At 36.9% G+C, this 23165-nt stretch overlaps 1 protein-coding gene across 4 annotated transcripts in view; it reads left to right on the top strand.

Moving 5' to 3' along the window:
* Positions 1-23165, top strand: part of MYO16 (myosin XVI) — a 574351-nt gene that overhangs the window by 353127 nt on the left and 198059 nt on the right. For all 4 annotated transcript variants that reach the window (XM_021929768.2, XM_021929769.2, XM_003914068.5 and 1 more), the window contains exon 21: positions 9664-9736. In XM_021929768.2, coding sequence (XP_021785460.2) covers positions 9664-9736 — 73 coding nt within the window. The remainder of the gene's footprint in view (positions 1-9663; positions 9737-23165) is intronic.

Consider the following 23165-nt stretch of genomic DNA (forward strand, 5'->3'; position numbering starts at 1 on the left):
CATTCTCACTACTTTATACCATAATGAATGACCTCTGAATTGGCCTTCCCCAACCCAAATTATGCTAAAAATGCATCCAATTCCATGGATCCCAAGGTCTTAGGAGAATTGGTAGGGCCACTATTAATGGGTGAATTTTGAAGGCTGCAAATCAGAAGATCACTCTTAGAAATCCTCAAACTCATGACCTGGATTAGCTTGCCTCTCCCAGGGCATCTACCTTAACAAATCCAAGTCCCGGAGAAGCACTAGAACTCCGTGGAGAGCCTAGATTCCTGCCTTTCCTGCAGTCACCATCCATATACATTTGCCATGGGTGGCTTTCTTTTGCAGGGAAGCATGTGCCTGCTAGAACTCGTTCATTCATTCACACAGGGGATTCAGACATAGGGAAAACTCTCTTTTTGATGGTTGGTAATCATACGTTTTCACTGACAATCACAGAAATCTTTCACCCCACCTATCCGGATTACTCCCGCTGGGGTCCCAACTTTGTCTCTCTCTTCCTGAATTGCTGACCTGTAAACCAGACCCATGTACTTGGATTTTGTGCTTTTTGAGTTTCCTTATAATATTCTTGAGCACTCCTTGACAGACCTTGGTCATATCCTCTGACTCACCATCTTCTCTGTGACCCTCAGGTTTGTCAAAAACCAAAACATAAACTTCAGATACACCTTAGGGCTCAGTCTCCTTTCAAGTCTATCTGTATGTCGATGTATGTGGATCCTTTTGTGGCATGAGATCTCTCAAATATCACTGGGCTAACCTGATTCCAAGTCCTGAATCCTGATGCTGAACTTTCTCCCACAGTCATCTACAAACTGACACAGACAGAAAGGAAAGGAGAAATCTCTTTTTGATATAATACTGACATTAATATTTCCTTAAAAAGACAAATAAGCTGCAGAATTCCTGCATCTTCATGTAAGTTTTCATTTTGACTTCAATACTAAAGGTAGTCCAAATACAATGATACAGACTCATTTTTTTCGAAGAATATAGATGTAACCACTCTCTGTTATTGTATGGGATGCAGAATAATATAGTTGGTCACTGACTTTGAGATAGCAAGTACAAACCACACGTAGCAGACAGCTGAGTTGACTTCATGTGCTGCTGTTGCTTGGGTTTTTAAAAGCTTTTATTCATGCTGTGCTTCTTTAGTTAATGTACATGGTCAGGAAATCCATCCCTCCTTGACAACATACCTCAGCAACAAGCAGCCTCCCTCTAGTTTGTCTCGCTGACTCACATCCACATAATTGCTTGAACACAAGGAACTATTTATCATTTTTGTTGGAGGGAATAAAGTCATTATCCTGAAGATACCCCCAAGAAGTGGATCTCCACTTTGACAGAGCAGCGTGTAGCTGACGAAGGCATCAGCAGACATAGGGAGGAGACCAGATATAACTCTTAACCATCAGTGAAAACACTAGTGGGAGAAATACTGTGGTCAGTGTATTTAACTTCATGAAGAATGTATTTTCAGTTCTTCCTTAAGTTCTGGGTTACTCAAACATCTTGCTGGTAATTTGCTTCCCTGCTGCTAATCTTTCTACTAATAAATGATGCTTGAGCCTCTTGTAGTAGCCAGAGCCAACCATAATAATTTCACTATTATAACATCATATTTGATTTGGCAGTGCCAAAATAGATCGGCATTTAAGTGCTCCTCATTTAACAAATATTTACCTAATAATCTCTATCACAGTGCATAGTTGTGATCCAAGTGAGCATAAATTTTGTTTGTTTTTTTACTGTTTTTTTGAGATATGTGTTAGTCTGTTTTCGCTTTGCCAATAAAGACATACTCGAGACTGGGTAATTTATAAAGAAAAAGAGGTTTAATGGACTCACAGTGCCACATGGCTAGGGAGGCCTCACAATCATGGTGGGAGGTGAAGGAGGAGCAGAGGCACGTCTTACATGGGGGTAGGCAAGAGAGCATGTGCAAAAGGATCTGCCCTTTATAGAACCATCAGATCTCATGAGACTTATTCACTTATTCATGAGATTGTCATGAGAAAAACCTGTCCCCGTGCTTCAGTCACCTCCCAAGGAGTCCCTCCCATGACACATGGGGATAATGGGAGCTACAATTCAAGATGAGATTTGGGTGGGAACACAGCCAAACCATATCAAGGTAGAACATAGCTAAAGCGCATGTTATGTGTACGGTTCAGTATATTTTTACACATGTAACATAACATGTAATCTCCATAAAGACTAAGATGTAGTCCGGACATGGTGGCTCATGCCTGTTATCCCAACACTTTGGGAGGCCGAGGCTGGTGGATCACGAGGTCAGGAGTTTGACACTAGCCCGGCCAACATAGTGAAACCCCGTCTCCACTTAAAAAACAAGAAAATCAGCCAGGCATGGCGGTGCGTGCCTGTAGTCCCAGCTGCTAGGGAGTCTGAGGCAAGAGAATTGCTTGAACACAGGAGGCAGAGGTTGCAGTGAGCTAAAATTATGCCACTGCACTCCAGCCTGGGCCACAGAACAAGACTCCGTCTCAAAAAAAAAAAAAAAAAAAAAAAAAAAAAAAAAGATGTAAAGACGTACAATCAACCCAGCACTCCAGAGGGCTCCTCGATACACTTTTCAAATGTCTGTCTCTTTTTGCTCAATGTTTCCTATGTGAGACGCACATCTGAAATTGAGTATAGTGGTAATTCATTCTTATTGTATTCCTGTATAATATTATTTTGTAAAAATATGTCTGGACATACCTCTGCATATGATTCGGTTTTGTATTTTACTGTTGATGGACACTTGTGTTGTTTCCAGTTTTGACCATTAGAAATAAAGCAGCCGCAGCCGGGTGCAGTGGCTCACACATGTAATCCCAGCACTTTGGGAGGCCAAGGCAGGTGCATTTCTTGAGGCCAGGAGTTCAAGACCAGCCTGGCCAACATGGCAAAACCCCGACTCTTGTAAAAATACAAAAAGCTGGCTGCAATGGCACGCACCTGTAATCCCAGCTACTTGGGAGGCTGAGGCAGGAGAATCGCTTGAATCTGGGACAGAGGTTGTAGTGAGCCGAGACTGCACCACTGCACTCCAGCCTGGGTGACAGAGGAAGACTGTTTCAAAAAAACAAAACAAAACAGAAACAAAACAGCCTGAACATTCTTGTGCATATGCTAGGGCGAACATACGTACTTGTTCTCCAGGCTACAAGCCCACGAGTGGAATTTCTGGGTCACTCAGTAGTCATGTGTTCAGCTTTGGTAGATGAAGTCAAAGCATTTTCCAAAGTTCAGCTTCAAGCTACCAGCAGCCATGTATGCGGATTCCTGATGCTCCACATCCCATAAGTACAGTTTTGTTTCTGGCTCTTTTTTGGACACAAACTATTTTGTGATAACTATTTATCTGTGTTTCTATCTGTCCCTTCATAACCATGCTTTTTCATGATTACAGAATACCTGTGGACTACTGGTGTCTTACTTAGTCTACTATTATTCTGAAATGAGAGTTGTTTGAGAGTAGAGATATGAGTCAACATAAATATTATTTATTGTTTTTGAAAGGTAATTAAATTGTGTTGTAGGTTGACTTGATTCTTGTTTCTAAAGATGCTTTTTGTAACAAAACAGACATATATGTCATTGTTATAAATGCAGCATATAATACATAAAAACACAAATTTATTAAGATACTAAGTATTTGGCTGGACACGGTGGCTCATGCCTGCAATCCCAGCACTTTTGGAGGCCGAGACAGGTGGATCACCTGAGATCAGGACCCGCCTGACCAACATGGAGAAACCGTCTCTACTAAAAATACAAAATTAGCTGGGCATGGTGGTGCATGCTTGTAATCCCAGCTACTCAGAAGGCTGAGGCAGGAGAATCACTTGAACCCAGGAGCAGAGGTTGTGATGAGCTAAGATAATGCCATTGCGCTCCAGCCTGGGCAACAAGAGCGAAACTCCATCTCAAAAACAAAAAAGAAAAAGAAAAAAGATACTAAGTATTCATGCTTTAAAGTGTGAGTGTGGCTTTCACTACTATGAAGGATATAAGTGATCTGTTACTATGTATATTCTTATCACTACTACAGTTATTGATGAACTGCTCACTTTCTTATCCCAAGTGCAGGCAGTGCCCTTCCTGTTTCTAAGGAGAGCAGAATTAGACTCGGGTGTAAGACCAGCAATTGGAAATAGTTTTCTGCAGTGCTTCATAGACCTTACAGGCACAGGCCCTACAGCTAGATGGCCAAGTTCAAATGCTTGGTCTCTCTAATACTCATCTCTGTTTTGAGGCAGCTTCACCATTCTGTATCTCAGTATCTGCTAGGATTAAATGAGGAGAGGCATTTTTAAATGCTCTTAACAGTGCTTCGTGCACAGGACTCCTGTGTTCACCTGCATCCCAGATTTTCTCGAAGTCTAGTTACTGCAGTCTTCCTTGCAAGGGGTCCACAGTTCTGTACTTCCTAACATATATTTCTGTGGGGAAAGGTGCAGGGAATGACTGTATCTAGGAGGATGCTAGTTTGTACCTACCATAAAGGATAGAGAAGGCCAGAGGGCCTCTGTTTACTCCTAGCTTCTAGCTCAACTGTCAGAATTGCAAAGGCTTTCCATAATTTCTGGCATGGTTGCACAAAGTGAGAAGTCTCAGGTACTTTCTTCAAAGAATAAAAGAGAGGAACCCCCAAAAGTATGCAATCCTAGAGTCCTACTTCTTCCCCCCAAGTTTCTCTCATAGACTGAAAAATACCTTGAGAGGTTGAAAGAAGGTAAGATGTAAGCAGGGCTCACCTCCACAGCGAGGCATCATGCCAACTAAGGAAAACAGAACTTATTGTAAATGAATAAATCAGCATATTGACAGTGCAGTTGATGAATGCTCGGTGTCTCCAGGGACTTTCCAGCACTAGCCTCTATGTACGTGCAGCTGATCCCAAGGGCAGTAGGTCTGGACAAGATTGCTCACGTCTGGAATGTGTTTATATTTAATTCTTGCCCCATCTGGGGTCCTACTGGTCTAAGTCAGTCTAAGGGTTTTTGTGCCAAGTAGGGTTAAGCTACTTCCTAAACTGACTACTTGGATAACTCTCTAGGGAATCTCCTTGCCTGAGGATAATTGAGGACAAAAGCTGCCTTGTACACACCATCAGATTGTTCTGCTCAGATGAAGTGAGTTTGCCCATGTTCTAAGATAAACATTCTCTTTAATTCAGTCCTTTCTCCACCCTATACCTATCTACATGAAAGGTAGAATGAAAACCAGACTGATGTCTTGGCGTTTAATATTTTGTCTGATGTAAAGGGTGTTGCATTTTACTAATATGTCAATGCAAGCTGACAGTTTTGTTAACTATCAGGAAAGCTATCAGGAGAATTCTAAGGCAGAATTTGAACTGAAACAGATCATCTAATTTATGTTAATTTTGCCTATAGGATTGAGTCTTGGCTGGATCACATGACCTCTGTGCTCCCCCTTGTCAGAAATTGAATGTTAAGTTAAATGCCTGTGGAATAGGAGTCAAATATCAATAAGGGAAAGGACAGTCATGCGGACTGCTATGTGGTATGGGCACTTTGCTGGCTAAAAGTTTTTATTACTATCCTGCCAAGGTTGCTATTGCAGTAACAGACACATATTTCAGTCATAAATGATGAAATAAATTATTTTAAATGAACATGTTATGCATCTCAGTAATTGCAGAAGTAGTCCTTCAAATGCTTTAAACTTGCATTTAATTTTTCTCCTGACAATGGAATTTTCTTTTTTTAAAAACCAAGTATGTTTAGAGTGGGTATCTGTGAAATGTGAAAAAAAAATCATTTAAGATCATTTAAGAGGAATACCCTTCCAATCAAATGTATGCCACTCTAAATTACTAATTAATCATTCACTTTCCCCAATGTGAACCCATCCTGTAATGATTTTGCCCACCCACACATGCCACAGTGGCCAAATTTCTCTTCTCTGTGTGTGGATGCAATTTGCCATCCTTGTAAGGGAGGCAGGTATGTATGAAGCAACATGGTGTCACGGGTATCTGTTGCTCTTTTCCCTAAATTCTATCAAAACAATATGCCATGATCATAGGGTCTCTTCTGCCAAGGTCAACTGGGAAGCAAGGAGGGTAATCAAACCTGAGAGCCTGACATAGGGACCCTGATGTCAGTGAACGGAGGCATCGTGCTTGGGGCCAGCACCCGGCCTTCAGGGGAGAGGCCCCAGTGCTTTTTCTCCTGACTCCTTAAGTTGTCCCTGCCTTGGCAGCATCTCTTATTACAGGCAAAACCAGACACTTTTCTCCTACCCACCGGGTCTATAGTTTCCCCTCTCTGCCCTTAGGGATATTGGTGTCACTTTTCTCTACAGAATTAGAAAATGCCCAAATATAGTTTTTAAATAATGTTAAAGATAAATATTCTTATAGTACTCAGTATAGAACATTTAGGAAATTAAGAAATCACCTCCAGGTCTACCAGCTTATTACAGGTACTGTTAACATAGACTTTATTTTTCCTGTGTCTTAAGTTTATTTTTTAACATAGTTCAAATTATACTTTAAGTATACTAAAGGTATACATTTTGTTTCTGGCTTTTGTTTTGGGATTAATGTTGTTCATGAACATTTCCTGTGTTTTCATATTACCTTTATATACACATCAATGAAATATTTGCTGGTTATAAAAATAGATGTTTCAATATAGAAACCTTAGAAAATTGAGAATAGTTAAAAGAAGTAAACAAAGCAATATCTCCATTTCCTTTTTCAAGTCTCATTCTATTTCTTTCCAGGCCTTCTGGATATATAATTGGGGTTATTATTTATACAGAATTTATATATTGCTTTCTTAATTTATCATAGGGTCCATACTATTTAATTAATTGTGTTTTCAGTCTGGGATATAAATAAATATTTCTTTTTGTAGTTGTAGTAATTAAGATAACAATGAACATCCTTGTTTATAAGTCTTCAAAAGCGTTTCTGGAAATCTTGGAATAGATTCCCATATATGGAAGTACTGGTTCAAAAGATATGAATATTGCAAACTTTATAACTAAATTGTTTTTGAGGAAGCCTCTACCAATTTAAACTATCAGAAAAAGTATATAGGAAAATATCTTTCTCATTCTAATTTTTTCAAATTGTATTTCTTTGTAATTTTAATAAGATTGATACTTAAATTTTTTTTTTTTTTAAAGAGGTAGCTTTTTGGAAACTCTATATAACAGCTATTTGTTTTAGAACTTCGTATCATCTCTAATTCTAGCAGTGATCTAGGTGGACAAATTTTACTTGATCTCCTGTTTATATACACGATGAAACTCCAGTTCAAAATATTTAAGTAACTTGTCTAAAGTTAACCAACCAAAAAGTATTTAAACCTACCCCAAGACTGAACATCTCCAAAGTCTGACAAACTTTATCACCAAACTGCTTTAAGAAAAATGATGCAGCGCATCACACAGACAACGCGCACACACACACACACACACACAGAGCAAACCACACCCCACTACACACCCAACACACACACATACACCCCAAACCACACCCCCACACTACACACTCAGCACACACACACACCAAACCACACCCTGGTACACACCCAACACACACACACACACACAGACACACACACATGACCAAAACAAACAAAAAATCATCCTAAGCCTCGGCAGCATTGTTAGCACTGAACGAACATCATTCCAAACATCTCTTTGTGTATATCGTAAGGCCAGCAGGATGGAGAGGAGGATGCATGGATGCTGGATGGTGAACAGAAAACTGGAGAGATGTATCAGTAAATTGAAAAGTACCGACCAAAGCGAATGACGCAATACATTTTCACATAACATTTACCTCTAACAGAAACAGTTTTATTTATATTACTTATCCTGCAAAGGAGTTTAATAGTTGAATAAGTGTTTAATAGTTGAAAAGTGTTCAATAGTTTAAAACACTTATTTTGAGTTTTCCCAAAACTGAAATCAGAATAAACAATCGCATTTGTTTTCTTATACCATTTTAATTTCTTGTTCCAGCATTTAATCCATGTAGAGTTTATTTGGACACACTATGAGTTATAAAGCTATTTTTATTCTTTCTTCTTATAAACTAAGTCAATTAGGAAAATATATTGAATGATTTCTTTTTTTCTCTCCTTATATTATATTCTTTAACATGTGAAATTTGTATGAAGGCTTTTAAAAAATTTTCTCCCTCCTACTTATGAAGCTTATATTCTACCACATATAACAACAGATATTACAGGCAGGATATTATAGAATTGTGACTACATTTTTAGAGAAAAAATGGTCATTGAAGCAATGTATTATAGACCCTCATGGATTATAATTCTATACTGTATGTGAAAAACAAAATACAATGCAAAGACTGAGGTGTTTGCCAGTTTGGTTCTGCAGTTTGAAAAAAGCAAAGAAATCCCAGTTTAACAACCAACCAAATAATGGATATTGACCCTGTAAGCACAATAATAATAACAGAACAGTGTGCCCATTGGCAGGAAATTAGTACAGCATTTGTCCCATTCATATTATACATCAGTGATGTGGAAGAGGTGGAGTACGTGCCCTCCCAGAAATTCCAGAATTGTCTCTGGGCTTCCTTGTAAGAAGCAGGCTCATGCCAACGTGACCCATGCTACCCTTCCCTGCCTTCCCTGTGACCCTCTTCACCTGATCTCCATTGCTAGAGCGGCTGTCACTGACTTGGGCCTGTCTTACATCTTTCCTTGCTTATCAAGTGGGCTCAGACATCTGAGATTTTTATCATCGATAATTGTAGTAAATTCTGTTTCCAAGAGTGATAGTTCACATTGAATAACAAGATCAATTTATTTAAATTATCCTTCAAAAGTTCTACTTTTTTCATTCTCCTTTTATAAGAATTACTTCTGGAAGAATTTTTAAAGTGACTAAATTTGATCCATCAAAGAACATGCTTGTGACTTAACTGTGTTTTACCTTACATCACACTTGGGTGTGATGAAAAAATTCTGACTTACTGCTTGCATAGCCTGAGAAGACACAAGTACAGCTAGTGAGGACCACTTGACATGTAGGTTCAGTTCCTTAAAGGAAAAGAAGTCCAACCTAAGGAGACAGCAACAAGGACTATTTCAGATAAGCAAATATTAAATCACACACCTAGTGGTACATTTTTAATTTAAAATCAATGTGGTTTTTGGGTTTTTTGGCCTCAAATTCTTGTTTTTTTAAATTTTTAAGTTTAAGGGTACATGTACAGGTTTGTTACACAGGTAAACTTGCATCATGGGAGTTTGTTGTACAGATTATTAAAAGAAACTATTAACAGAGTAAATAGACAACCTACTGAATGGTAGAAAACTTTTGCAAACTATGCATTGGACAAATGTCTAATATCCAGCATCTATAAGGAATTTAAACAGATTTACAGGATGATGTGTTTTTATAAATGTGCATGTGTTTGAATCAAAGCATCAAAATAACACTTTTGGGGGACTAACTTTCAGAGTTTTTTTAATGAGACTCTAAAATAATTATTTCATATTTTTAGTCCAAATTGGCAGCAATGTGCTAAGTGTCTGGATTCTTCTGACCTGAAGAATGAGCAGAGGGTCATGAAGGAGTTTTAAGGATGCCCATTTATCCTGGTGTATTGTTTTCTTTCAGCATGCAGACATTGGATATTGGAATATTGGACATTTTTGGTTTTGAAGAGTTTCAAAAGAATGAATTTGAACAAGTAAGTAGTCTTTCTTTTAAAATTGTGTGAACTTGAATGGCTTTTTAAAACTAAGTTCTGTTTTTAATTCTGTAAGGACAGTGTAACTACTTACAAGTATGGAATTAAAATAAATAATTTACTCTCGTGTTTTAAGATTAATATCTCTGGTTTATCAATATATTAATCATTTTATGTGATCTTGTAAACAACTAGCATAGTCACACATTGAAAGCAGAATCACTTGTTTTAAAAGGCAATGCAAGATGAAGACTAGAGTTGTGCTAATGGAAATGCTGTTTCAACTAGGTCAGAGAGAAGGGAGAAAATGAATATTTGAAATAATGCGAAGGCTTTCAAAAACCTTGACCAAACATCAGAGTGGAAGTGCTCTGTTATGCTACGTGATGTTATTTGTAGATTCATCTCCATGTGACATTCATACATAGGACTATTGGAAAATCATAAAAATACATTAGAGAGGCATGGGTTGTTTTTAATCCATCTATAATTTGGGGCATTTTGAAAGTATTAAATTATTTAGGCATCTTAATAGCACTGCATGAATAGTTTTATTAAGTATGCCTAAAAACTAAGTGTTAATAAAGACAGTAGAAATACAATTCTCCTTATCAAACAGAGGGGTAAAGTCAACCTGTAGGAAGGTAAACATGAAAAAATAGAGAACCACGCTATATTATAGTACAGGAAGAATTACAACTCCATAGCATTTGGGAGGAATTTTCATAACCATGTAATTTGTTTAGCTTTATTTTCTTAACGTGGGTAGTGTGGTAGGATAAACAATTAAATAGAATGTGTTTGAGATGCAAGTCTGTGACTTTTACAAGCATCAATTTCTTGGCCAAGATGAAGACTCTATAGTGAACTTTGGTTTTCTTGTTTGTAAAATCAGATTAATAGACTTACAGAGTTCTGAGATTAAACATGATTCAACAGAGGTTCTCTCATACTGTATATGATTAAGAAATGATGGATACCTACCCATCACTGTCGCAAATGGGAACACTTTAAAAACTTAAAAATTGGCCAGTTTTATTTTTAGAAAAACTCTGTATCATCCTGTGTTTAGATCTTAATTATGCTGACTTACCTAATCCAGGGTGAGTCAGCATGAACCACGTTCTTTACAAAACTTTACAAAATGTCTAGTTTGAACTAGAACTATAGAGGCCATAGATCTCTTCTCCTTTCATAGTTTTCTGTGGATGAATAGAAAAGGAAAGACTTCATGTGTTTATTTTTATTGCTTATTGTGAGAAAAGTAGTGACGAACATAAGGAAGAAAGCAGTTAAGTGTGACCAGTAGAATATATGACAATATATGTGGGTCTGCAGGGTGCTTATGAAGGTGCATCTCTCAGCTCAAGGGTTTGAAGCTGTCTGGCATCAGTAGAGATTCCTTAGGTTATTATCTTAGAAAACAGGCAAGCTTTCATGTCTGCAATGAGATTCCCTGCTTTATCCATCTCCTGGTAAGCGACATATAGAAATTACAGATGGAATGATGACCTCTGAAGTCTACTAGGGGACTTGCCATACAACTGCAGCTCCACACGCAGATATAATTATCAATAGAGAGTGCTAATGACGAATATGTGCAAAACATTTAAGTTGTTTTCTTACTGAAACATATTTATTTTACTACAATTACGTAAATCCCTTATTAGAACTTCTTTTGCTAAATATTTTTATGATTTATTTTGAAATACATTTACAGCCTGAGATTTCTGTATAATAGGAATGGCATTTTTTTTCACATCTAAAGAGTCAGTCTCTATTAAATGCCAAAAGCTACCTTTGGGCATTTATGTGTAAAAATCTGATGAACAATTCTGGGACTTAAATTTTGAAAAAATAATTGAAATACACACACACACATATATGTACATATACATATATATGATTTTTAATGGTTTGCTTTGCTATTGTGTACAAAAGCAGGTAGGAGTCATTTAGAAGAATAAAATTATTTACATTGTGGTGAGTGCAAATCTCATCTTATGATAAGTACAAATCTCATCATTTGACAAGTGCAAATTTGCATGTAATTTTTTTTAAGACCATTGGTTTGAGCGATACATTTTAGATTTCTGTGTTGCTAACAGAAGCTGGACTTTCTTATCTTTTATTCCACTACAAACTTGCAACAAAATGCTTAACAAATCAATGCTGTATTCAGAATCAAACCTAGAAGAATATTAGTGCTTTAATAATATGTATGTTATTCTCTTTTGAGCTTATCGACCCATCCATCAGCTCTTCACTTGAATGTCACTCCTGCAGAGTTGAAATTGTGTCTGTGCTTTGTATAGAATAGAAGTTCAACGAGCATGTTTTCAATTGAAGTTTAAAGATGAATAAACTCATAAGAAAAAAGTCTTCATAGTGGATTTCATAGTGGTTCTTCTTGTTCAGGAATAAATGTATGTATTTCTCGACAACTGTTCCTCCACAGGAAGCTTGACAATGGTTTAGAGTAGGGACATATTTGAGGAGATATTAAGAAATACTCTAAAACTTCAGCATTTCCAACCTCAGTCTCCTCTAGTAGCTCCAAAAGATTAAATGGACTCTTATCTAAAAGATGAAATACTTCAGCTCATAGGAAATTCTAATCCCATTTTCTCTGACTTCATCTTAGTCAATTCAGGCAGCTATAACAAAATACCTTAGAAGAGGTTCATTGATAAACAGCAGAAATTTATTGCTCACAGTTCTGGTGGCCAGGAAATGTAAGATCAAGACGCCAGTGGACTTGGTGTCTGGTGAGGGCTCTCTGCTTCATAGATGCTGCCTTCTTGCCACATCCACTCATGACGGAGGATCAAGGCAGCTCTCTGGGGCTTCTTTTATTAAGGGGACTAATCTCACTCGGGATGGTGGCACCATTATGACCTAAATCATCTCCAAAAGGCCCCACCTTCTAATCCTGTCACTTTGGGGAATTATGGAGGAACACATTCAGACCATAGCAGAATTAGCAAATCACTTCTATTCATAATTATTTCTAGTAATAAGTACAGTACTAGTGTAAAAAATATAGTTGACATAGCTCAGTAGTTTGGTACTTCCAGTAGTACTTTTCTGTGTGTGGAAAACTGTACAGGACAAACAACTGACTTCTTTAACATATAAAATGCGGAGAAAAATTGTGAAAGGAGGGCACCTGTAGATTAAAAGCTATCTAAAGACATGTACAACAGCTGAATGTGTGGGCATTCTTGGGCCCTAATGTGCTAAATTATGTATAAAAGTTAAAGTAATGTGAAATCTGGACAGTTAATGAAATTTTTAAAAATTATTATTTATTGGATTATGTATGATAATGATACTAAAAAATGTGTTTCTCTAAGTTATTGTATCTCAGAGACTTATACTGAAGTATTTACTGATTTAAGGACGTACCGTCTGCAAATTGCTTCAAATGAGTCCACCGTTGAGGGCGATAAGGAAATGGAAAAAGCAGAATTGGCCATAGGTTGGTACTTATTGATGATTGTTGAAGTTAGTTGGTGGTTGATGGAGGTTATTGCATTATTCTCTTCATGATTGTATATGTTTAAAACAGTTCATCATATGCCATTTTAATTCAATGAGAAAAATTTAAGATAAGTATTACTATAATAAATGATAGAATTTTTTCTCTCTAAACATGTTATCACAGAGCTCTGCATGCCAACGAGCAAAGTCATGAAAACAAATAATTTAACCTACAAATAATTTCCCTACATTCTTCCACTAAACACATACATGCAAAGCCATGTAGTGAATCTCTTAAAGTCATGGTGTCTAGAGAGATTACATATTAACAGTATGCTGGAATGGCAAGTGCAGTGGCTTGTGCTTGTAATCCCAGCACTTTGGGAGGTCAAGGCAGGTGGATTACTTGAGACCAGGAGTTTGAGACCAGCCTGGCCAACATGGTGAAGCCCAATCTCCATGAAAAATACAAAAATTACCCACACGTGGTGGCACACGCCTGTAGTCCCAGCCACTCGAGAGGATGAGACATGAATATAATTTAAACCTGAGAGGTTGAGGCTGCAGTGAGCCGAGATTGTGCTACTGTACTCCCATCTGGGTGACCAAACAAGACCATGCCAAAAAAAAAAAAAAGAAAAAAAGAAAAAGAAAAACGCTGGAAGAATTTAGAGAATTGAGGAATTGGAGGCAGAACACATTTGTTCAAAATAAAAGCTCCCTTTGCCGAAGATAGAATTGTGATATATATAGGCTTGGCGCGGTGGCTCACATCTGTAATCCCATCATGTTGAGAGGCTGAGATGGGCGGATCACTTGAAGTCAGGAGTTCGAGACCAGCCTGACCAACATGATGAAACCCTGCCTCTACTAAAAATACAAAAATTAGCCTACGTGGTGGTGGGTGCCTGTTTTCCCAGCTACTTGGGAGGCTGAGGCAGGAGAATCGCTTGAAACTGGAAGGCGGAGGTTGCAGTGAGCGGAGATCGCGGCACCGCACGCCAGCCTGGGCAATAAGAGTGAAAGTCTGTCTCAAAAAAAAGAAAAAATATTGTGATATGTAATTTATCTTCAAGCCAGGCTTTATCTAAATCGATTTCATCAGACTTGTCAAGAATTCAAATCATTTCCCTGCTTACAGACTGTTTTCTAACAGCTAAGATTTACTGGGCACTTCAGATGACCTGGGCTTGACCTTTGTGCTCAGAGTTTGGTAAAAAAGGAGATACTTTGACTTCTAAAGTTTTATGAAATGATATGATATAATTTGGCAGTCTCAACCTCAAGAAATATTTTAACGCGCTTCATTGTGAAATCATAATGCTAGAGATGATAGAAGAAAAATGGAGTAGTAAATTAACTTCTCTTAATTGGACTCTTCCCACATACTCTTCACATGCATTTTCACATTTCACAGATGAGAAAATTGCGGCTGCTACAGTCTGTGCTTTGTAAGTGCGTGCTAGCAGTATCTGGTAGGTTTCATTTTTCTGGCTTAGTTGCATCTGTAATCATTCATTCAATAAACATATACTGTGTATGCCCCAAGTTCCAGACCCTGTTCTAGGCACTAAAGTTTACATAGACATTATGGTATGGCAGGTACGGTACAAATGTTAAAAGGGCAAATTCCTTTTTTATAAATTAGATTTTCTCTAGCCAGATAATATGTTCCCACTTCTGCACCAATTCTTCTCTTTTCCAGTCCTACATAGTTTTTAGTGCTGCAGCATTTATGATTCCATAATGAATTACCTGAAAACTTAATGACACACACAAACATTTATTATGCTCACCAATTCTTTGGGTCAAGTATTTGAACAGGGTATATGGAGACAGATTGTTTCTGGTCCATCATATCTGGAGTCTTAGCTAGATAACTGAAGTGTTGGAGGCAAATGCCATGTGAAGCTTCCGTCAATCACGAATGTAGAGGGTGACACTGGCTGTTGGCTGGGAGCCTCAGTTCCTCCTTGCATGAGTCTCTCCACGTTGGTCTCTCCATGTTGGTCTCTCCCTGTGGCTTCTATGCACACACTAATTGGGGCTTTCTTGCAGTTTATTGGCTGATTTTTCTAGAGTGGCTTCCCCAAAGGAGAAACACATACAGAAGCTGGATGCTTTTTTGATAACCGAGCTTCAGAGGTCACATAGCATTACTTCCTCTATAGGTTGGAGCAATCACAAGCATGCCCAGCTTCAGGGAGGAGGGTAAATTGAGTCTACCTCTTGATGAAGGACCGATTTTAATTGGACATCATGGGAAAAGGACTGGTGGGATGCTTATATGGGGAAAGGCTGCTATATTGGTCTAAGTATGGGACAGGATCCATGTAATTTTACTCACACTGTATCATGTGATCGCTATTAGATATCAATATTGATTTGTCCACTGATCAGTTGATACACAAATATGATAAAGTATTATTTTCAGTTGTTTCACACATAGATTTCAAAATCATACATGTGTTAAATATCTACCTCTATCTTAAAGCATCTTCTACTCTGTGTATCTCCTTTTCATAATGATGTTGAACTTTCCAAAATCATTTCAGGGTCTTACCAGCTGTTGATCTGATGTTTGTAAAAATTTGAACAAGGAAATGCATTTATTTTCACTACATATCAGAACTCTAGCATAATGCTATTCAGGTTTCTACAGAAAAACAAATAGAATAATTAAATAATGAGATGCTAGTATAATATACCTCTTACAATGACACTGGATTCTGTGTTTATAGATAGCATGATTATTGGTCTTCTTTAAATAACAGTCTTCAAAAACTTGTTTTAGAGAAATAAAATGGGTAGTGGCAACATAATTAAGAATTTTGAGCATACAAACTATACATTTAATGATTTTTCCTTCAAAATCTCCGTAAATTAAGTAATATTACCTCTGAGGTTAAATAATTTAAGTAGCTCATAGAAGTTCTAACAAAACCAGGGTCTGAATTCAGGTTTAATAACTTGAGCTATTTTCAGTTCCAAAGGTTCTTACAAAGCTAAACTTAAAATTTTATTAGTGTATGTTTTCTAAACTTCACTTGATGCCCCTTTTGTTTGTATTTCTCTTAGGACTTAATATTATTTATTCTATTTTGTGTAGAAACAATAAGCTCTTCATAAATATTTCTCTTAGGACTTAATATTATTTATTCTATTTTGTGTAGAAACAATAAAATCTTCATAAATTTTATGTGCCATTATTTTTTTACATAGTGGAATTTATCACCAAATCCATTTAATATAAATAAATAAGTTACATAATGCAGGTATATCTTTTTCATTGTAGAGTACCAGGATGATTAAAAGGAAATGTTACAAAGCTTAATAAGGAGAATTAATGCATTTAAAAACATCTATCAGATTACTTTATAGAAGAGTGAATTGAGTTATTTTAATGACCAGGAAAAGGCTTAAATTAATCATTGTGGCTGTCCAGCTATAAAGCTCCAATCCCAGATACCTAAACTAGGAAAATGCTTTCATGTAGTTTTGTGCTAATAATTGATAATGGCTACAATTTCTTGAGCTCCTACTATTAGTCAGATTATTGTTGTATATAATTTTTAACTCTTACAACAGCTCTTTCAGAAAATTAAGAGTTATCCCCACAAGTTTTATGAGGTGCAGTGGGAATTCAGAGGCTGATGTGTGAGGCGCCAGGAGGTGATCCAGCACAGGCCATGCTGTCAATTCGTCATTCAGAACCTCTGAACTTTGCATTTAATTCTGAATAATTACAACTATTTGAAAAAGGCTTATTATTTTGGTAGAAATTTTATATTAATCCTTGGTTTTGGACTATATGAATAATTTTATGTGAAAAAAGAAAGCATATTGATTAGAGGTTTATTACTAAACAAGAAAACAAACTTTAAAAAGAAAACATTGAGCAATTTGATAGAGTGACTAAAGCTCTAAAATAAGAGCATTTTAACCAGAGGTTATGTTTCTAACTCTTAGGCATGGCTTCTATTTAAATTGAGGGATATATTTTATGTACAAGGTATCATACCAAATATCTAAAAATAATTTTTTTTTAATTTGTGTTTTTCAATCCTGATCTTAGCATATTATTATATCAGATTTGTCAATAAATTTAGCCAGTTAGTTTATAGCAGATAGACTCATTTTTGAAGACCAATTCTTCAAATCCCAAAGTAGTAATTATTTACATTAAAGGAGAATACAGTCATGAATTAAACCCATCAAAATACTAGATTTTTTTTGTTCTTAGTAACAGAATAAAATAAATGTTGTAAAAAGAGAAAGCGTTTTTTATGTATGTAAAACAATGTCTTTATACATGTGAAGTAACTGAAATGTATATTTGCCTAAAATTTGTTATACATACTTTATTTTTAAAATATATAAGGGAAGCCAGAGAAGGAAAGATGATTGATTCCTTTAAGAAATAGTAACTTAACAAAATAAAAAATTTAAAAAAAGAGAAGGGGAAAAGGAAATAGAAGGGTAAAAAAAGAAATACAAACAAAAGCAAATATGGCAGCCTGGGCCAGGTGGTAGCTGTTGGTGGTAGCGAATGTGTGCCCAGTTCACTTCCTGGGTGTTGACTGCAGGTCCTGATACGGGGCTCTGGTAAAGAAAGCAACCCTTCTCTGTTGTGGCCACCAAGAGACTACCAAGCCCCCAAGTCCTCTGTTTTTAAAATAAGATCAGCTTATCAGCAGAGGTGGTATCCTCTATCAAGGTAAGAGTGATGGTGCTAGCAAAAGAGGAAACATGACCTTTCCCAAATAAGAATGGTAGGAAAGAAAGGCCTCTACAATTATAGATTCCGAGAAGACAAAATGAACTGGACTTTTAAAACTGAAATAAACAACAGAGATGCTGTCGCCTCACCAACCTCCTGGACCTGCCATTTCATAGGCAATATATGGAAATCAGGGATAATTGATTTGTTGGAGAACCACTTGGGGCAGTCTGGTGAGCCCCGAGGTAATCTTCAAATAGTTGAGGTTTATAGTACGCTTGACGTATTCAAGTCCCCAAGAAGTCCTGCAGAGAAGCCTATTAACTTAACTCCATGTTTCCCCAATGGGTTTCTGCTTATGTAGGGTTTTTAGACAACAGCTATTAAAGTCTTACACAATTAGTGTTCTGCTGAACATATTTCAGGAATGCTGAATATCTAAATCTAACACTATTCCTTCTCTCTCTCTGTCTTATGTGAACACAGACACGTTAATAACTTATATATACACATATATATAAACTAATGAGTAAATTAGTTAATGCATAGTGCATTCTTAGTTCTATGATCTGTCTCAGTGTGTTCAACCATGTCTACCCATTAGAATCACCTGGAAAGCCTTTTAAATATTTCAATGCCTGCACCCCACTCCAATTTAATTGGTTTGGGGGTCAAGCACAGACATTAGCCTTTCTTAAAAAGCTCCTCAGTTAATTCCAATATGCAGAGAGGATTGAGAATCACTGCCCGGGGCTCTGCCTTCAGCTGGAGTCAGCTTTAATTAATCTCCTACTTTAATTATGTGATGTATATGCCATGCTCTATTATATTTTTGTGTCAGATATGTTTCACTGAGTAATAAAAATAAAGGGAGAACAGTTGGTGAAAATTTACTCAAGAAATTGTTTGTCGTTAATACAAATGATGAGCCATCTGGATAAGCAGTAAGGTTCCGTTCCTAAAGAGTGTGTTCCAGGGGTGCATAATTTTTATTAGTAAACCACTTAGCAGTGGCACTTCATGTACAAAGCATGTATTTTAATTAGAGAAGAGCAAATACTATCTAAGTGGTTACTTGGTAATTATTCATGAGCATTTATGAATACTCAGCTTTCACCCACATTCACGTCTACTCTGAGGAATACTCGGAGATCTAATTGAACCCCAAAACAACTCTACAATAGGTAGATTTGAAAAATGAATGGTTGTTTTGCATTGAAGCCAGTGATGCCAATGATTGATGCAGATTTATGCTTCTAGGTATACGAACTGATTTGCCTGTAAAAATCTTCACTCTAATCTTTGATTGTGTGGAACACACGCCCACATGTGCACGTTCACATACACATACACAGTTTAGTGAAAATAAATGAAGAATAAGGTTTTATCCACGACTTTGGCAAAACCATTTGGTTTGTGGGGTACATTTTTTAAATTTTCAGTGAGGTATCTGATATTGAGTATGTTCCTATTGTTAACCTTAGCTACATGTTCTAGTGGTTTTGAATTTCATGCCACAGTACTTCTATATTTTAACTTTGGTTCAAACAATGAGTGCTTTGAACAGTTTAGAATGAAGGCAAACTTTAAGTAAAACATTTTAATGGACACATTACACAAAAATTATTTTGAAAAACATTCTACTTTAAACTACATATGTTTCCAGTGACTCACTATCACTCCACATCACTCTCCGCTGTTGGAAACACAAATATAGATTCAGTTCCAGAAGGCACCTTCATAATAAAAGGTACAAATTGGAAATCAGTCCACAGGCTACTTGGTTTTACACAAGAAGCTGGAATTTTCTCTATGGGATTTCAATAATTTATTTTAAGATTTTTTTTCCCCCCAGAACACAAAGAACACGAGGTTCAATAAAAGGTTCAGGTGTATTGTAAAGATCACCCTATGCCACAAAAAGAACTCACAGCTGATGCTGAAGCTTAACAATGCTAGAAGTCCAACAGAGAAGCTGTAGGTTTTATCAATCATTTTGACCAGGAGAGGAATAAATTGGGTTGCTCTATCCAAAGACACAGGCCACATCCATTTCTGTTATCCAAAGTTCGGTAGATTGCTTTAGACCTTTGTGGAGAAAAGGAAGGAACCTGAGACCTCACTTCTTCCCATCCTTGTATTTCCCACGGTTTCATCTACATTCACACTTGGTTTCACTGCTTTGATTAAACCGGGGGATCAATTCAGTGAAGCCAATATTCAACTCAGTAAAATATCAGTAAGAAAAAAACAATTATAGTATCTGTTTTCTATTATGAGAAGCCTCAGGTCAGTCAAAACACAACAGAGGTTGTGTTCTGTAAGGCAGTCAAGGCCAGGAGGGTACACTCAGATCGTGATCGAAAGCAATTTTTGTACCTACAGAGCTGCAACCTATTCTGAATGCAAAATAACAAAAGAATTGTATGAAATATGTTAGAGTCATCCATGTCCATCTAAGTATTTTCAGTTAGACAATCTCAAAATGAGAGGAAAACAAAATGTCATATAATGTGGGTATGTCTTGTAAATAATCAGTCACTGATTTTTTAAAATTTGGAATCATTTTTATCAAACTTCTTATCGTTTCGCACAGTAATAGACATTACTTTATTTCATGGATTCAACATTTGTTTCTCAGCAATTTGTTCCCTAAAATGTATTCTACTTAAGCACACTATCCATAAACAGTCAAATTGTTGAGGTAAAGGACAGACCTATTTGTGTTAATTTTTAGATGATTCAATGTATTTTTAATAATAACTTGAGAAGTTACAATTGTATATATCATATAGTCAAAGAATATTTTCCAATGGTTTCATTCCATAAAAGAAGTCATTTATTTTCTGTACATTTTCAGTAAATATTTCACCCCAAACTTTAATAATTTCATAGCACTTATTATTCCTTTATAGCAAAATTATCTTATTATTGGAATTTAACAAATTATTAAAGGAATGCATCAAAATATTATTTCTGAAGCAAAGTGAAATAGTTGGAACAGTTTTTATTTCTCTTTAAGAATTTTATTTTTTATTTATGATTGAAATGAAAGTGACAAGCAGATGTATTACTTTAACAGTAGGGATGCAATTGTGGACAGATGCTACACAGTTGCATGGAAAATGGTTTTTCTTTCCAAAACCATTACTGGAGATTTATGCCCTGTAGGATAAGATAAACATAGAAACTGATCATGAAGATCTGGATCGCCTGGCATCACTTGGTTTTCATGGAATAATTCAAGAGGATAAATGTGCTAGACTGTATCAGTTACAAGAAAGAAAATATTTTTCATATGATATTTAGATACTGAATGCCACTCCTCCCTCTGCCAGCTATAATGTGCAGAATTTATTGGTCTGTGTCCATATTCAAATCGTATTTGCCTTAACAACAGCGCCTTTAAAATTAAATGTTTTATATGGTATGTTCTCATCCAAAGCGACTATTTTAATTAAGAGAAGTGATCACTGAAGTGTGAGTTTACCTAAGAAACACTTAGTTTAAAAGGTAAGGAACTTCCCGCTTTGTGCATTTCTCTTGAAATCTAGTTGCCAGAAGACAGAGAGGAAAAGTTCTAGTTACTTTCTGGGCAAATAATATACAAGGAAGAAAATCCAGTAACCTTGGAGGGAGTGCTGGGGGAAGAAGGCCATTCTCCTGGTTTATACAAATCCTCTCAAGTTCTTTAGGTTTAAAATGACTTCTAGGACCACCACAACATGGCAGGTTCTTCTTTAATTTTTAACTTAGATTTCATGTTGTAATAGAATGTTTTAGGGAAACTACTTCTATCTACAGAAATTCATTTATCACTGAATTTAAGAAACCATCTTTTACCCATGAAGGCAGAAAGACAAGAAAAACCACTGGGAAGAGTGGTCATCATGGAGCACCATTTTTTGACCTGAAGCTAAGAATTACTTTTCTTATGATTTGGATGTCAATATGTGATATTCAGATCTTATTTCAATATGGCTATTACTTTAATATTTTGTTTGGTATATGTCTACTATACGGTTATTCTCCACCTGTCGTGTTAATAATGAAAAAGACCATGTGCATTCATCATTAAACTAACTCCATCAGGTTGTAAAGACCTCTGCACGTTGAGCTCTCCCACCTCTGCTTCAGTCAAGGAACCCCTTGCCTGCCACCCTCTCATGCTGTCATCGCCCCGTTTCTGAAGATGTTTGAGCTAGCTACACCTACGCACAACATTCTAACCCTGGCAAGAAGACTAGAACTTACAGCAAATCCACTCAGTCCCACGCCACATTCCCTTCTGTGTTCACACCCGTGTTCTGCTCTTTGATGCGTTTGTTTCTTCTCTGAAGAAGTTAGCCCCTGAGACTTCTTCATGCCCTACTTCTGAAGTTACCCCCTGAGACTTCTTCATGTCATAAATTTCCATTCTCCTAAGTAACTGGATTTTTGAGAAAATGCCCTTTTCCATCTAGGTGCATGTAATTCTCAATACATTACTAGCCACACCCTTAAGGGTAAGTGGGAGCTCCCTTTGGGAGAATATGGAGTGACCTGGTGCTGGTCACTTTAGAAGGTAATTTGTCTTGCTCACTGGAAGCTGTGCTTATATGGGCTAGAAGGAGGACATGAGTGCCCATCAGCAGGACCAGAACTTCTAGAAGGAGCTCCTACTTCCCAGGTGTTGTGATGACATCAGACTTGGAGAAGATTTGGGGTGTGTGGAAAAGAGGAACCCAGGAAGTTCTTTCTTTTCTGTGCTCTTTTTTTCCAGTCTTTCTTATTTATTTTATTTATTTGAGACAGAGTCTTGCTATGTCACCCAGGCTGGAGTGCAGTGGCGTGATCTCGGCTCACTGCAACCTTCGCCCCCCGAGTTCAAGCGATTCTCCTGTCTCAGCCTCCTGAGTAGCTAGGCCTACAGGCACCCGCCACCATGCCAGGCTAATTTTTGTATTGTTAGTAGAGACGAGGTTGCACTATATTGGTCAGACTGGTCTCGAACTCCTGACTTCAGGTGATCCACCTGCCTCAGCCTCCCAAAGTGCTGGGATTACAGGTGTGAGCTACCGCACCTGGCTAATATTTTGTTAATTTTTAACAAAAGCTTTGGCATTTGTTTATATTAATACAAGATATTTCTCATTAAATATCATAGATATTATTCCCCTCGCAGATGAGATCTAAGTGTCTTTCAAATGTTTTATCAATTGTTTCCATCTAAATAAATATTGATCT

The sequence above is a fragment of the Papio anubis genome, chromosome 15, assembly GCF_008728515.1.
Source record: "Papio anubis isolate 15944 chromosome 15, Panubis1.0, whole genome shotgun sequence".
In the NCBI taxonomy this organism is placed as follows: Eukaryota; Metazoa; Chordata; class Mammalia; order Primates; family Cercopithecidae; genus Papio; species Papio anubis.